At 49.8% G+C, this 13,993-nt stretch overlaps 1 protein-coding gene and 5 non-coding genes across 6 annotated transcripts in view; 1 reads left to right on the forward strand and 5 right to left on the reverse strand.

The window, feature by feature from the left end:
* Positions 1-743: 743 nt before the first annotated feature.
* Positions 744-815, reverse strand: Trnaa-ugc. Its single transcript has one exon. It is a non-coding gene; the product is annotated as a tRNA-Ala (tRNA).
* A 1,254-nt stretch (positions 816-2,069) lies between these two features.
* Trnad-guc lies at positions 2,070-2,141 on the reverse strand. The gene has a single exon. It is a non-coding gene; the product is annotated as a tRNA-Asp (tRNA).
* A 384-nt stretch (positions 2,142-2,525) lies between these two features.
* Positions 2,526-2,598, reverse strand: Trnaf-gaa. The gene has a single exon. It is a non-coding gene; the product is annotated as a tRNA-Phe (tRNA).
* Positions 2,599-5,227: 2,629 nt separating this feature from the next.
* On the reverse strand, positions 5,228-5,299 carry Trnad-guc. Its single transcript has one exon. It is a non-coding gene; the product is annotated as a tRNA-Asp (tRNA).
* Positions 5,300-5,677: 378 nt separating this feature from the next.
* Positions 5,678-5,749, forward strand: Trnaa-ugc. Its single transcript has one exon. It is a non-coding gene; the product is annotated as a tRNA-Ala (tRNA).
* A 5,156-nt stretch (positions 5,750-10,905) lies between these two features.
* Positions 10,906-13,993, reverse strand: part of Dhx37 (DEAH-box helicase 37) — a 19,983-nt gene continuing 16,895 nt past the window's right edge. The window contains exons 22-27 of the mRNA XM_021186651.2: positions 13,043-13,157; positions 12,821-12,958; positions 12,540-12,634; positions 12,382-12,455; positions 11,798-11,895; positions 10,906-11,667 (exon numbers count right to left, since the gene is read on the reverse strand). Coding sequence (XP_021042310.1) covers positions 11,582-11,667; positions 11,798-11,895; positions 12,382-12,455; positions 12,540-12,634; positions 12,821-12,958; positions 13,043-13,157 — 606 coding nt within the window. The 3' untranslated portion in view covers positions 10,906-11,581. The remainder of the gene's footprint in view (positions 11,668-11,797; positions 11,896-12,381; positions 12,456-12,539; positions 12,635-12,820; positions 12,959-13,042; positions 13,158-13,993) is intronic.

The raw sequence follows: 13,993 nt of genomic DNA on the forward strand, positions 1-13,993 counted from the left end.
AAAAAAGAAAATACAACAACAAAAAAATAACAAAACAAAAAGAAGAAACAAAAAACAAAAATAAAAATAAAATAAAATAAAATAAAAGACCAGTCAAGGCTGTGCATGCCTTTAAATCCCAGCATTAAGGAGGTAGAGGCAGGCGACCCAAGGGGACCCCAAGAGGACAAGTCCAGTCACATGGCAGGGAAGTGGTGACAGTGAGCTCCTTACCACTGTTCTGTCAAACTGTGTAGAACCTATGGAATATTTTATTTTATTTTATTTTATTTTATTTTATTTTATTTTATTTTATTTTATTTTATTTTATTTTATTTTATTTTTATTAAAGTGCACCTTTACTTGAATGGTAAAAGACACGCAAGTACCGTGCATCTCTGAGTATGAAAAGCGCCCTGCGTATGTCATTCATTTTTATCAGGTACGGAGCCTGCTGTGCAAAGCCAGCAGCTGGACCTCGAGTGGGGCAGCTGAAATTCGAGTGCCCTGCACTCCTGCGCCCCGGGGGTCAGTGTCCCGGAGCTACTAAATGCAAAATCCCCTGATGGTCCTCCCTCTAAACCATCGGGGATCATCGGTCATCACTTGGCCTTGCTGCCCGCTCTCTTATGACCCTTCCGGAGACGCATAGTTAAATGTTTTACAGGTTTCAGAGTAGGAATGAATGTAAAATTCTGAGTCTTTCCTGGAGATATTTTATCGCAAAGACCCAGGAACAGAATGGTCCCAAAACAAAATACAAGTGGAGATGCCGGGGATCGAACCCGGGGCCTCATACATGCAAAGCATGCGCTCTACCACTGAGCTACATCCCCCACCCGCTCTACGAGGCATCTGCGAAACTCTTTCATATGGTATCAATAACGGTTTGTGTTTTTTTTTTTCCCCCCCCAGCTCCTTCTAAATTAAAATTGTGTTTATTTGAAGGGATCTTAGCAATATAAATCTTTACCTCTTCTTTTAAAGAAAAGTGTTAAGTATTGACTTGATATAAAGTAAACTTTTACCCGATTAAAAAAAACAAACAGAAAGTAAAAATAAATTTAAAAAATACATAAATTCCCCACTAAATATGGACTTAATCCCAATGATCCTCTCCTAGAATTCTCTGCTTCCTCACACTTGAGACGCTTTCCAACCTCGAGGACTGAGTTTATAAACTTGCTTGAAAACCGCTTCCCCTCCGCCCCCCGCCCCCCCCGACCCCCGCTTCCCGCACGCCTTCCCCTCCTTCTGGAAGAATTTTCTGGATGTGAAAATGGTCAAACAGTTCGAAACCGCACCATCACGGCTCAAATTTGGAGCAAGAATGCAAACTGCAATATCTCAGTGAAGAGAGGTTTTGACTAGGAGCCGCGAGGAGAGACCCCCCCCCAAAACCTTCAGGGCTGCACCCCGGGATTGCCTATCATTTCCGGTGTAGATACTGTGCCCTCACAGGCTATTCATACCCATCAGTGCTCTCACAGCAACGGGGGCCTGACGTCGTCTGTAAGAATGCTGGGCATAGCCGCTGAGGTTACCTGACCTCTCTGAGCCTCGTGTGGAACTTGGAGACCGCACACAGACTCAACCCCGGCTGCTCGCTGAGACCGTCGAGAAGGACGGAGCCCGTAGGCTCGATCACTGTGGCAGATCCCAATTCTTCCCTCGTTGTTTTACTGACCACTCGATTCCTCTAAGGGGGCCCACGCAAGGAGGGTGGCAATTCGGAAGGATGTACAATTGTGTGAGAGACAAGAAAATGACCCAAATTCACAGATATTAGAAGGCCAAGGGTAGGGTCTGGAGAAAGAAGGAGACTCAGTGCGGGCCGCCGAGCGAGCCGGGTCTGGGTCTCCGTCTGGTTCCTGTTGGGGACCAGGGACACCGAAGGATGGGATGGTAGCTGGAGAGCAGTGTCTTTCTTGCGATCTGCTACCTGGGCTGAGATCGTGTACACTATGAAGTCGCATAGGCGTGCTTGATCTACAGTGCTGAGCGTACTCGTGAGAGTTGAAGAGTTTAAATAGGTAGGAAGACAAATGAAAAACACAAGAGAGAAAAAGACAAAAATAGATTTCAGCAGTCTCCCCGTCGGGGAATCGAACCCCGGTCTCCCGCGTGACAGGCGGGGATACTCACCACTATACTAACGAGGAAGAAAGCTGAGCGCGGGCTTGGCAAGAAGCTCCTTTAAGATTCTTTGAATCCCGTAACGTAATAAATTTGATTTGATTGAATCGCGCTCTTGAAATGGGCCTTTCCTACTTAGATTTTTATTTTTGATTTTATTTTGGATTTAGAATGCGGCATTAATAAGTACACCAGCATACAACCACAAACATCACAATCATCGTCATGCGAATGCGCATGTGCGGAAGATGGGTCTTTGCTTTAAGGAATACGTTCATTCACCCTTAAAAGGAACAGGATGGTAAATTTCCAGAGTCTTCTGCGACCGTGTACGAAGCTCCAGGATTTTATGTAGAAAGAAGTCGAAAACATTTTAATAGTCTGGGAGTTAATGCAGCAAAAGTTCGAGCTGCCGAAACCCGGGATCGAACCAGGGACCTTTAGATCTTCAGTCTAACGCTCTCCCAACTGAGCTATTTCGGCGGCTGCTGCTCTTGGCTCGTTTTTTCTCTCCTCCTTGTCGTTTCTAAGGCTTCGCGTCCCTGGCCTTTCCAAATTTCGATGCCTAGAAAAATTCACTCGATGCCTAGGAATTCATTCACACTATCCGTCTCATTTCTGGGTTGCCGGTGTGCTGTGGTCCCTGCGCATCCCCTAAGACCACTATACACGAGGGACCTTCAGGAACTCCTGGGACCTTACTATCCACTGCAAATTTATTTATCATTTTCCCTATTAACTGGAAGTACACACCTAAGCTGGCCTGTTGTTGCGTAACAAACGCTCGTTTGATCTTGGCTCAAAGATCTGTTCCTTCTGTTCCCCACTCTCCTCTCGGAGAAGGAGCCGGGTCATTTCTGAATGCAGCCAGCTGTCGGGCGGCCAGAGGTACCAGTAAACCAGTAAATGAGGTTTTGCCTGTTGCAAGGGCCACACCCGACTCACATCCGGCCACCGAGCGTGGTCTACATATCTGTGCACACAGGCTCAGCTGCGAAGCACGGGGAAACAAGGTACAGGTGGGGGTGGACAGTGACTCCTTCCTTCTCTTAGGGGAGCAGAATGCGGAAGGCTTGTCCTGGGGAGCAAGGGCAGGACGTGAGGTCCGCGAGGTGGCCTGCAGAGAGCGTGGAGCGGTGAGCTAGAGAGGCAACCGCACGCATGAGGGATGAGGGATGAGGGATGAGGGCTGGTGTGGTGGTCCAACCTGGAGCTGTAGTGTTTTGGGCCACACCTGCAAGAGAAGACCTGGAAAGTGACGAGAGAGGACTCAGAAGGAGGAAGGGGGCTTGTTGATGACCTTGATCTGGGATTGGGAGGGGGAGGCGGGGGGAGGAATGATGCCCAAGCGCTGACAGGATGGTTTGGTGGAAAATGGAAAGGATGGTCAACTTTCCACGCGCAAAAAAATCTAGCAAACCAAGATCCCCAAGTGTCCCCTCGAAAAGTCATGTGTCCCAGCCCTGACAATATCTTAATAGGTCAGACTGTGGTTTTTGAAGAATGGCTACAACTTGTCCTGCCTACAAGATGTGTAGGGACAAAGATGGAGCAGAGACCGAGGGAACGGCCAGCGAATGACTGACCCAACTTGAGACCCATCCCATGGATGTGAACCAGTCCCTGACACTGTTAAATGGTACTCTGCTATGCTTGGGACCGGAGTCTAGCACAACTGCCCTCTGAGAGGCCCCACCCAGCAGCAGATGGAACCGGATGCAGAGACCCACAGTCAAATTGTAGACGGAGCTCGGGGTGTCTTGTGGAAGGGTTAGAGGAAGGATTGAGGGACCCAGAGGCGACAAGGATTCTACAAGAAGACCAACAGTCAAGTAACCTGGCCCCATTCGGGGCTCACTTAGACTAAACTACCAACCAAAGAGTATATGTGGACTAGACCTAGGCACTGCACCTATGTAGACGTGTGGCTTGGTCTTCATGTGCGTCTCCCAACAGCTGGAGCGGGAGCTGTCCTTGACTCTGTTTCCTGCCTTGTAGATCCGGTTCCCCTAACTGGATTGCCTTCCTTGGCTTTCAGTGGTGGAGAATGTCCCTAGTCCTGCAGTGACTTGATGTACCAGGGCTTGTTGGTATCTACCGGGTGTGGGGGTTGGGGGGGTGTCCTCCCCTTCTCGGAGAAGGGGAGGGAGACATGGGGAGAGGGGCATGAGGCGGGGAGACTGGGAGGAAAGGAGGGGCGGGGCTATAAAGCAAATAAATAAATAAATAAATAACTATCTAGATAGATAGATAGATCTGGGTCGGAAAGATGGCTCAGCCGTTAGGAACACCACTCGTTGGTCTTTCCAGATGGTCCTGAGTTCAATTTCCACCAACCACATGGTGGCTCACAACCAAGGGATCTGAGAGGACCACATAAAATAAATAAATCTTTATGCCGGGCGTGCGTAATCCCAGCACTCGGGAGGCAGAGGCAGGCGGATTTCTGAGTTCGAGGCCAGCCTGGTCTACAAAGTGAGTTCCAGGACAGCGAGGGCTACACAGAGAAACCCTGTCTCGAAAAACCTAAATAAATAAATAAATCTTTAAAAAGTTATGTGGGGGGTGAGGGGAATGACTACAACTGTGTGGAGTTATTGGGATGACTCCTATGAGAAGGAGAGGTTGGGAGAGGAAACACACACACACACATACACACACACACACACACACACACACACACACACACAGTGTTTCTCTGTATAGCCCTGGCTGGCCTGGAAAGGGCAGCCAGGGCTATACAGAGAAACCCTGTCTCGAAAAACCAATAAATAAATAAATAAATAAATAAATAAATAAATAAATAAAGTAAATAAAAAATAAAAATAAAATAAAGAAAGTAAAAACCTATCTTCAGGGCAAAAATGAAGTAAGATGGTTAAGAAAAATGGGAGGGGCCTCTTGGCAGAGGCTGCCTCGTTAGCCAGCAGGGTCGCGGTTTTCGGAGTTCGCATTTGACAGACACCCAGGGTCAGATTTGCTTCCTAACCGGCTCTATAAATTGATGAAAGCGGGAGAGATTATGGTTAGGCACGGTAATTAAGCGTTTTTCAGAGCCTCCTGCACACATCCACCATTTCCTAAAAATGCTAACACAAAATCCACTGCTAGCCTCCCCGTCGGGGAATCGAACCCCGGTCTCCCGCGTGACAGGCGGGGATACTCACCACTATACTAACGAGGACAAGGCATAGCAAGATATTTCCTGACAAGCTGCTATAGAAAGACACAGACATGAGTTCAAGGTCAGCCTGGTCTACAGAGTGAGTTCCAGGACAGCCAGGGCTATAGAGAAAACCAAAAAAAAAAAAGAAAGACACAGATAGCGACCGGCGCATGGTTCCTTCCCTCTTCTACGTTCCTTTTCTCTAGCTCTTTCCCTCTCTTCTCTCTGTTCCTCTCCCCTTCCCTTTCTTCCGAGGTTTCAGCTCATGACACCAACATCAAAAATCAAGATCGAAAAAAACAAAAACAAACAACAACAACAAAAAAAAACCCAGACCTTAGAACAATCAAGCGTTTCATCTCTGTTATCTATTCCGGAAAACGACATGTTTCATCTGGGGATGTAGCTCAGTGGTAGAGCGCATGCTTTGCATGTATGAGGCCCCGGGTTCAATCCCCGGCATCTCCACTTCCTTCTTTTCTTTTTTTTGGAAGGGCTTACGTGGCAGACTGGCCTTGTACCTGCGGAGGGAATCTGGTTTGTAGAACAACTCCCGCAGTTTACTTGTGCATGGAGTAAGAAACACTGCATTTCCAAGGAGGTCTTATAACCTCCTGAGCAACTATTGCTGCGCAATGTGCGCCCATTGAACACCCAAAATGTGTCCAAACAAACAGATCTTCCAGTAGCCCAGTAACCTCACCGAGACCACTCCAGGAGTCTCAGCAGCGTTTCTGGAACTCACATCCCAGCTGGAAGCTAACACTAGGAATCCCAGGAATGTTTTAGGAGGACACACATAAGTGCGGGGACTCAGTGACATCCAAGAGATCTGCAGGCGTTCCCTGTGCGCGGAGTCGGGGGGGGGGGTTCAGATGAAAGGACCAGAAAGGCCTGGCGCCTGGACTTGAGTCAATGGGAACAGAACTGCGTGTTCCACAGAATAGAAGCCCCCAGAATGCCGGAGGGTACAGACTTGGCACTGCCGGCAGGATTTTAAAGGTTTCTTCTAGCGGCCACACACTGTTCTGCAGAGTGGCCCTGCAGGTGCAGCGCGGTGGGGCCGTTCTGGCCGAGTCTGTAGGCAGCTAGGCAACATTGCCTTAACTCAGGGGTCTCGTGCTTTATTTGACCATTCCCCTTGGTTGGTTCTGCTACTCCGAAGCTTGTCACCAAGGCACAGCGCACATAGGGCCTGCGATTTTCCGTCCTCTACTTCGATCGCATGGACGCCTGCACGGACGAGCGCCTTTGGGCTGGAAAAACGTCTACTTAAACTATTTGAAAGTTGGGGGGGCGGGGGTGGGGTACTCGGTGTGTAGCGTGCTTACCTAGAATGCATAATAGATAGCAGTGCATAAGCCTGGCATGGTTGTGCAGGCGTGTCATCCCGGCACCTGAGGGGAGTGGGGGGTGAGGCTAGCCTGGGCTATATGAGACCCCTTCTCACTCGCACACAGGGAGCTGTGAGTGAGAATCCTTTCTGTTCACCAGTCGCACAGGGATTGCCTTGATCCTCCAAATTCTTTATCCTCATCAAGGATGAGGTTACAGGTGTATACAGCCCCAGTCTGGTTTATGTGGCAGCGAGGAGAGTACCCTGGGCTATACAGCTTGGCCCTTCTAAGTGCATGGAAAGCAATTGCTTTCGATTTCCTGCTTGATTGAGAGGGTGAGCATCTCTCCTATTCCCAAAGCAGGCCTGTATAACCTGGCAATGCTGGCCGCTGGAGCAGGCTTGGAGAAAGATAGTTTATTCAGTGATGTCAATAGTGGAGGTATGGTCTTCCAGCTGCTGCCTCTCCAACAGCTTCGGGACATTCCTGGATAAAGCAGGATGGTCCAAAGGGTGAACGCTCTGAAGTATCCAGGAGGCTGGGACTTAGCCTCCAAGCTGGCAGTGCTAGCACACAGCTGCTCCCTTGCTGCTTAGAGGATGGAGACAGGATCCGGAGTACGAGGTTGTCTGAGCCCCAGCTCCACCCAGGAGGTAGGGGCAGGATTCTGAGTTCAAAGCCAGCTACATAGTGTGCTCGTGGACAGCCTGGACTACACGAGACCCTCCCTCAAAATACAAAATGATGAAGCAACGACCTTTGAGATGGCTCACGGGATAAAGGCAACTGCCACCAAGACTGACAACTGATCCAAGTTCAATTCCCAGGACCTGAGAGGCAGAGGCAGAGGCAGTCAATTTCAAGGACTCGGAAGCCAGCCTGACCTATATAGAGCTCCAGGTCAGCTGGGACTAAATAATGAGACCTTGTCTCAAAAAAACCAAGCCCAGACTCCATTTAATCTTTTGAAAATTACACTGGATTTCATAAAGCAATTTTCTTTTTTTTTTCTTTTCTCTCTCTCTCTCTCTCTCTTTTTTTGAGACAGGGTTTCTCCGTATAGCCCTGGCTGTCCTGGAACTCCCTTTGTAGACCAGGCTGGCCTCAAACTCAGAAATCCGCTTGCCTCTGCCTCCTGAGTGCTAGGATTAAAGGCGTGCGCCACCACGCCCAGCCATAAAGCAATTTTCAAGTAGCCTATAATGTATTAGGCACGCACCCCCTCTCCACCTTTCTCTTCGTCCATTAACTCTTTGATCCCCAGTTTTACTTTCACACCATCCATACGACGTATGGTTTTTATGTATTTATAGATTCTAGGATTCACAACTAAAATAAAATATAGTATTTGTCTTCCTGTGGTTGGCTTCATCTGCTTAGTAGGTTAATCTTGTTTTCCTTGCAGCTGAAAGGAATTCCCTTCTTACATAGCCCATGTTTTCCTTACCCATTCTTTACTTTGATGGGCACCAGCCTGGTTGCATAGCTTAGCGTGTCTGTGGTATGTTGCCCTGGAGTCCTGTGGTGAATTCCCGGCAGTGCATTGCTGGGTGTTATGGTTGGTCTCTAGAGTTCTGAAGTGCCTCCACGCTGATTCCCATAGTGGCTGGACTGGTTTCCACTCCCATGTCCAAAGACCTCCTTTGGTCTAAATTACGCTGGAACTCAGAGATCCACCGACCTCCTGCTGCCTCCCAGTGCTGGGATTAAATGCACATTCATATCTGGCTCATTTTTCATTCTCTTATAGAATGCCATTTTGACTGGGGTAAAAATCTCATGAAGTCACAGATGGTTGTGAGCTGCCGTGTAGGAGCTGAGAACCAAACCCAGGTCCTCTACAAAAGCAGAGTGCTCTTACCTGCTGAGCCATCTTTCCAACCTCTCAAATGGTTTTGATAAGCATTTCTCTGATAGCTAGTAAGGGTGGGTTTTATTATTTGCCCGTAGACAATGTATGCAGTACCGGGGCAGGCCAGAAGAGGGCACTGGAGTCTCTGGAACTGGAGTTACTGATGCTTGTTACTGGCCAAGTGGGGGTTGCGAATCAAATGTCACCTGGGTCATCTCCTAAGTCCTGGCTAAATATCTTTGTTGTTTTATTATTGGCCAAGTCCACTTCATCTTTTGAAAACTGTCTATTTCATTGGCCAATCAGAGACTGGGTTGTTTCGGTTTTTGAGCTCTTTTTCTGTTTGTTTTTCTTGGTTTTCAAGACAGCCCTGGCTGTCCTGGAACTCACTCTGTAGACCAGGCTGGCCTCGAACTCAGAAACCCACCTGCCTCTGCCTCCCAAGTGCTGGAATTAAAGTCATGCACCACCACTGCCCGGCTTTTTTTTTCCCTTATAAAAAAACCATTTAATTGGGGCTGGCTTACAAGTTCAGAGGTTCAGTCCATTATCATCGAGGCGGGGGCATGGCAGTATCCAGGCAAGCATGGCGCAGGAGGAGCTGAGAGTTCTACGTCTTCATCCAAAGGCTGCTAGTGGAAGACTGCCATCTCACTTTATTCTTAAAATGTATTGGTTCCCCTTATATAGCTTTGTTGAGCTCAACCTGTGATATCGCTGCCATTGAGAGAAACTTGCCCAAGAACTGCGAACTGTGGCACCTTGCCTCCTCTGGAGCCTTGCCTCAGGCCAGTTGGTAAGGATTGAACAGTTGCTGGCTCATGCCTGCTGTCTGCCTGCCTACAGGACTAGTCTGCAGCTGCTGAATTATATTTGGCGTTTGCTCTGGCACTGAACTGCTACCCAAGAAAACCGAGCTCACCCCTAAAGAACTACTTCTGAACAGGTCCACTTCCCCCATATCCTAGTTAACTTTTCTCTTTCACTACCTTTATTGGGTGGTGGGCTAAGAGAGGTTGACTTATTTATTTCTTATTAAAAATAGGTTGCAAAAACATGTATGCCTAAGCAATGCCTCCCTCATGGAGTTTCCCACATGCCACCATGACTGGAGTCAACCCTTGTGTATTCAGCTGGTCAATTTTCCTATTTCAACGCCAGACACGGTGATGCTGATCTGTCATCCCAGGACTCAGGAGGGTCATGAGTTCAAGCCTGGTCTTTTAAATTTCTTATCCTTTGCATCAGCAGTCAAGCTAAGCTCCTTGGGGACAGCTCAGGACTTAAAAACTCTGAGACAAAGCTGGGTGTGGTGACGCACGCCTTTAATCCCAGCACTTGGGAGGCAGAGGCAGGCAGATTTCTGAGTTTGAGGCCAGCCTGGTCTACAGAGTGAGTTCCAGGACAGCCAGGGCTAAACAGAGAAACCCTGTCTCAAAAAACCAAAAGAAGAAAAAAAAAAAACAAAAACAACAACAACAAAAACAACCTAAAAAAAACCCTCTGAGACAAATCAGCTACGGAAAGCATCAGAAGACACAGGCCTGGAGTAGAAGCTGAACCTATGGAGGGCTGGTGGACAAGGGGCTTGGATGACCCAGAGTTAGAGATGTGTCTCTGTTCTGGGTCTTGACGGCCTCATACCAGGTACGTTCTCTACCATTGTGAGCCTGGCCTGGGCCCAGCCTTTCGAGTCCCACCCCCAAATCAAAACAAACACCCGACAGGCTGTCTTGTGGATATTCACACATATGAGGTGGGCTAACATCACCCTAGCTTTGTTCACACCGGCCACCTCGTGTCCATGACTGAGTCTAAGAATTCATGGTGGAAACACATGCCACGGCTGTCAAAGGTTGGTTCAGGACACACAGACCTGGAGGTACACTGGGATAGGGGGGTACAGGGGCTCATCCAGCTGATACAGCCGGTGCCTGAAAAGACACAAAGAACAGGAGATGGGCAAGCAGGTGCTCAGGGGTACAACGCTGGCTTAAGTCACACAGGCATGGCCACCGGGAGATAAATCAGTATGTGGTTCAGAAGACAGTATCAAGAGCATAGTCAGCCCACAGAGAGAGTGTCAACTGAAAAGGGCTTGGCTGTGTTCCCAGGACTCTGTGACAAGTGGCCCAAGTGACAAAAGAACTGCAGCAGCATTTGTTATCACCCAGAGGTAAACTACTCCATTCTGCTGATGAACTGACACCTGATGGTGCATGTTCAGCCACACAAACAGACAGGACAGCTAGATGTGTCGGGGAGATCGAGAGGGAGAAAATCAGAAAGTCGTGTGAGGATGAAGGTTCTGGAAACTGACAGGGTGACAGCTACTCAGCATGTGAACATGTGTGATGTGACAGACAAGCTGAAGTAAAACAGCACATCAGAAACATTTACTCTCAAAAACATTGTCTGAGACCAAGTCTTGGGCGGTGGTGACACACACCTTCAATCCCAGCACTCAAGGCAGGCAGAAGCAGGGGGATCTCTGAGTTCCAGGCCAGCCTGGTCTACAGAATGAGTTCCAGGACAGCCAGGGCCACACAGAGAAACCCTGTCTTAAAAAACAAACAAACAAAGAGAAGACAGTCTTGCTGTGTAGCTCAGGCTGGCCTTGCATTTGTGATCCTTACCAGCCGAGGCCACAGAGTCACTGGCCATACCCAGCTAGAGCAGTTTTTAGACAGAACTTGCTGTCTACTGATGCTAAAGCAGGGCCCTGGAAACCAGTCTCCATCTATGTGGAACAAAGCTCTGGGGTGATCATCCCTTAGCTGGGGCCAACTGTTCAGGAATGTCACTGGGTCACAGAAGTCTGCAGTGCACCTGCTGCTCAAGATGCTATGAGGCCGGAGAGGGGCTCTCGGAGAAGGGTCCACTTTCCTGTTCCAGTGTTGCTCTGTGCATCTGCAGGGTCTACTGTCACCTAAGAGTCCGTCTTAGACAGTAGGAATGTTGAAGACGAAGCACATCTGTCTCTTCTAACAGTCACAAAGGCACTCCTGGTCAGTGTAGCTGTGAGCTTGCCTCTGAATTGGGCTTCCAGGGCCATAGCCTAGCTCCTGGCAACAGCCTAGGAGCTGGTTGACTGTGCAGCTGGGTGTGTGGTCAACTGTCAGTGGTAGGGGGCCAGCTCTTCTCAACATCGCTGTGCATAGCCTTTGGGAGCCACTCGCAGTATTCAGCCAGCAGGTCTGTGGGAAGAGGTGGCCAGGATTAGAGTGTGAGGCCAGGGGCTTGGCTGTACGTACCGCCATGGGCCCGTGGTTTGGTTAGGTCCTTCCACCAAGCAATGTCCCCTGACCCCAGCTGAGTTACACTCACATTTGGGGTTCTTCTTCCATGCAGCCAGCAGGGAATCACGGGAATCAGCCTTGTGGGCCACAAGGGCTCTCAATAGGGTCTCTGTCCTGGGCTGCAGCCTGTAGAAAGGGGACAGCTGACTAGAACCAGAATTGGGGATGGACAGATGGTGGGACCTGTCACTCAGTCAGAGGGAGCCTGTGTGCCACTCAGACAGTGGCAGCATGCAGTTTTCCCCAGCACCCCTCCCTACTCATGTCCACCTAGCCCCTTGAAGGACACAGATGATCCTTATCAATAGGTTGGGTCCTGCTGTCAAGACTGGGGTCCATATAAGGAGGGGACACAGAAAAGTGGAGGAGGCAAGATTGGAATAAAGTAGCCACTGGGAGTGAGACAGGTAGGGAGTCCTGACTAGAGATGCAGGGGCCCCTGCTATCTTTCAGAGGGTGAAATGCCCAAGGCCCACTGACAGCTCCAGAATGTGACATTCTGGAGCTGTCAGTGGCTGTCACATCCCCAGCATATGTGACTGACACAGCAGCCCCAGAGAAACCTCTCCACCACTGCCTGTCCTGATATTTTAGGAATATATACTCTTGTACCTGGCCCAAGTCTTCAGCATGGTGCTGGGGCTAGATAGCAGGCAGCTCTTGAATGAAGCCAGCTTGCGGAAGACCTGGCGAGAGAGCACAGGATGGTTGAGTGGGGCCTGCAGTTCATTACACTTAGTAGACAGGTCACAGGTAGCCCAAGAACCTACCTGTCCCTCCAGCAGAAACCGTGCAAAGTACTTGTAGCGGTCAATGCCTTCAGGGAAGTCCACCTGGACGGCAGGGAGCGGCCAGCCCACACGGTCTGGGGGGTAACATGTGATGAAGGGCGACTGCTGTATCTACCCGCCCCCAAGCCCATCAGAGGAGCAGGAGGGCTAGGGTGACCCCCTCAGGCACATGGCCAAGAGCAGTGCATGAGCTGATGAGTCCAAGAAGCTGTAGGTGGCTGTAGGTGGCCAGGCTACCAAGGAAGTGGCCCCCAACTCACAGAACACGCTGGCCCGGTGGCACAACACCCGTCCTGACTCTGGGCAGTAACTGGGCGTTGGCTCCTCCAGAGGCGCATCGAACTGGCAGTAGGAAGGCAGCAGGGAGGGGATCCACTGGATTTCCACGGTGGAGACACCTGAGGTCAGGAGATGGCGTCAGTTCTCACATGCTCTCCCAGACAGGGTGCTCCACAGCGTCACCAACGTCACCCATGCAATACCTTTCATGTACATCTTGGTGGTCTCCACAATTTCCTGGTAGACCACGAACTCGGGCAGCTCTTTGAAGAGTACAGAGCTGGGGTGGATGAAGACGGGGTCATCTAGAAGAGGGGTCTGCAGAGAGGTAGATGGAGATTCAGGTCAGAGAGAAACCTGAGCGCGCTAAGCTCAAGTCCATCAAGCCAGTGAGCCAGTGACCAGGCACTACCCAGGGTACACTGCTCTTTGGCCATCATCAGAGCTGAAGCCTGAGGCTGGGAAAATGGCTCAATGAGTAAAACACTTGCCAATGCCAGCCTGATGTCTTCTGGGGGCTGCCTGTGTGTGTGTGCCCACCCCTCACTGGAATAGAGAGCTAGGGCCCAGTGAGACGGCTCAGCAGATAAAGGCACCTGGCACCAAGCTTAGTGACGTGAGCTCAATTCCTGGGATCCACATGGTAGAAGGAGAACAAAAGGTTCTTGCAACCTTCTGACTTCCATACACGTTCCACGGCAGTATACACAAGCACAAAATGAAACACAATGTCTGCATGGGGGCCTTGACCCTAGCACTTAGGAGGGTGAGGCAGGAGGATCAACCTGTTTCACAAATGCAGCTGAGGATGGACCCTGGAGATACCACGCTGGGGAGGGAGGGAGCCCCTGCACATACACTTATCCACTGGTTAAGTGGTTATACGAGGAAAGGCAGAGACGCTGAGCGCTGGGGAGGAAGGCAGCTCAGGTTTCTCCAGGGTAGAGAAACTGTCTCAGGTTGACGTGGAGATGCTGGCCATGCTGCACAGTGAAGCCAGGATGACCTTATGGGGTAAGATGCATCTCTAGAAAGTAACCGTGAAAGCCGGGCAAGGGGGCACACGCCTTTAATCCCAGCACTCAGGAGGCAGAGGCAGGCGGATTTCTGAGTTCAAGGCCAGCCTGGTCTACTAAGTGAGTTCCAGGACAGCC

Source organism: Mus pahari, chromosome 23, assembly GCF_900095145.1.
Source record: "Mus pahari chromosome 23, PAHARI_EIJ_v1.1, whole genome shotgun sequence".
Taxonomy (NCBI): Eukaryota; Metazoa; Chordata; class Mammalia; order Rodentia; family Muridae; genus Mus; species Mus pahari.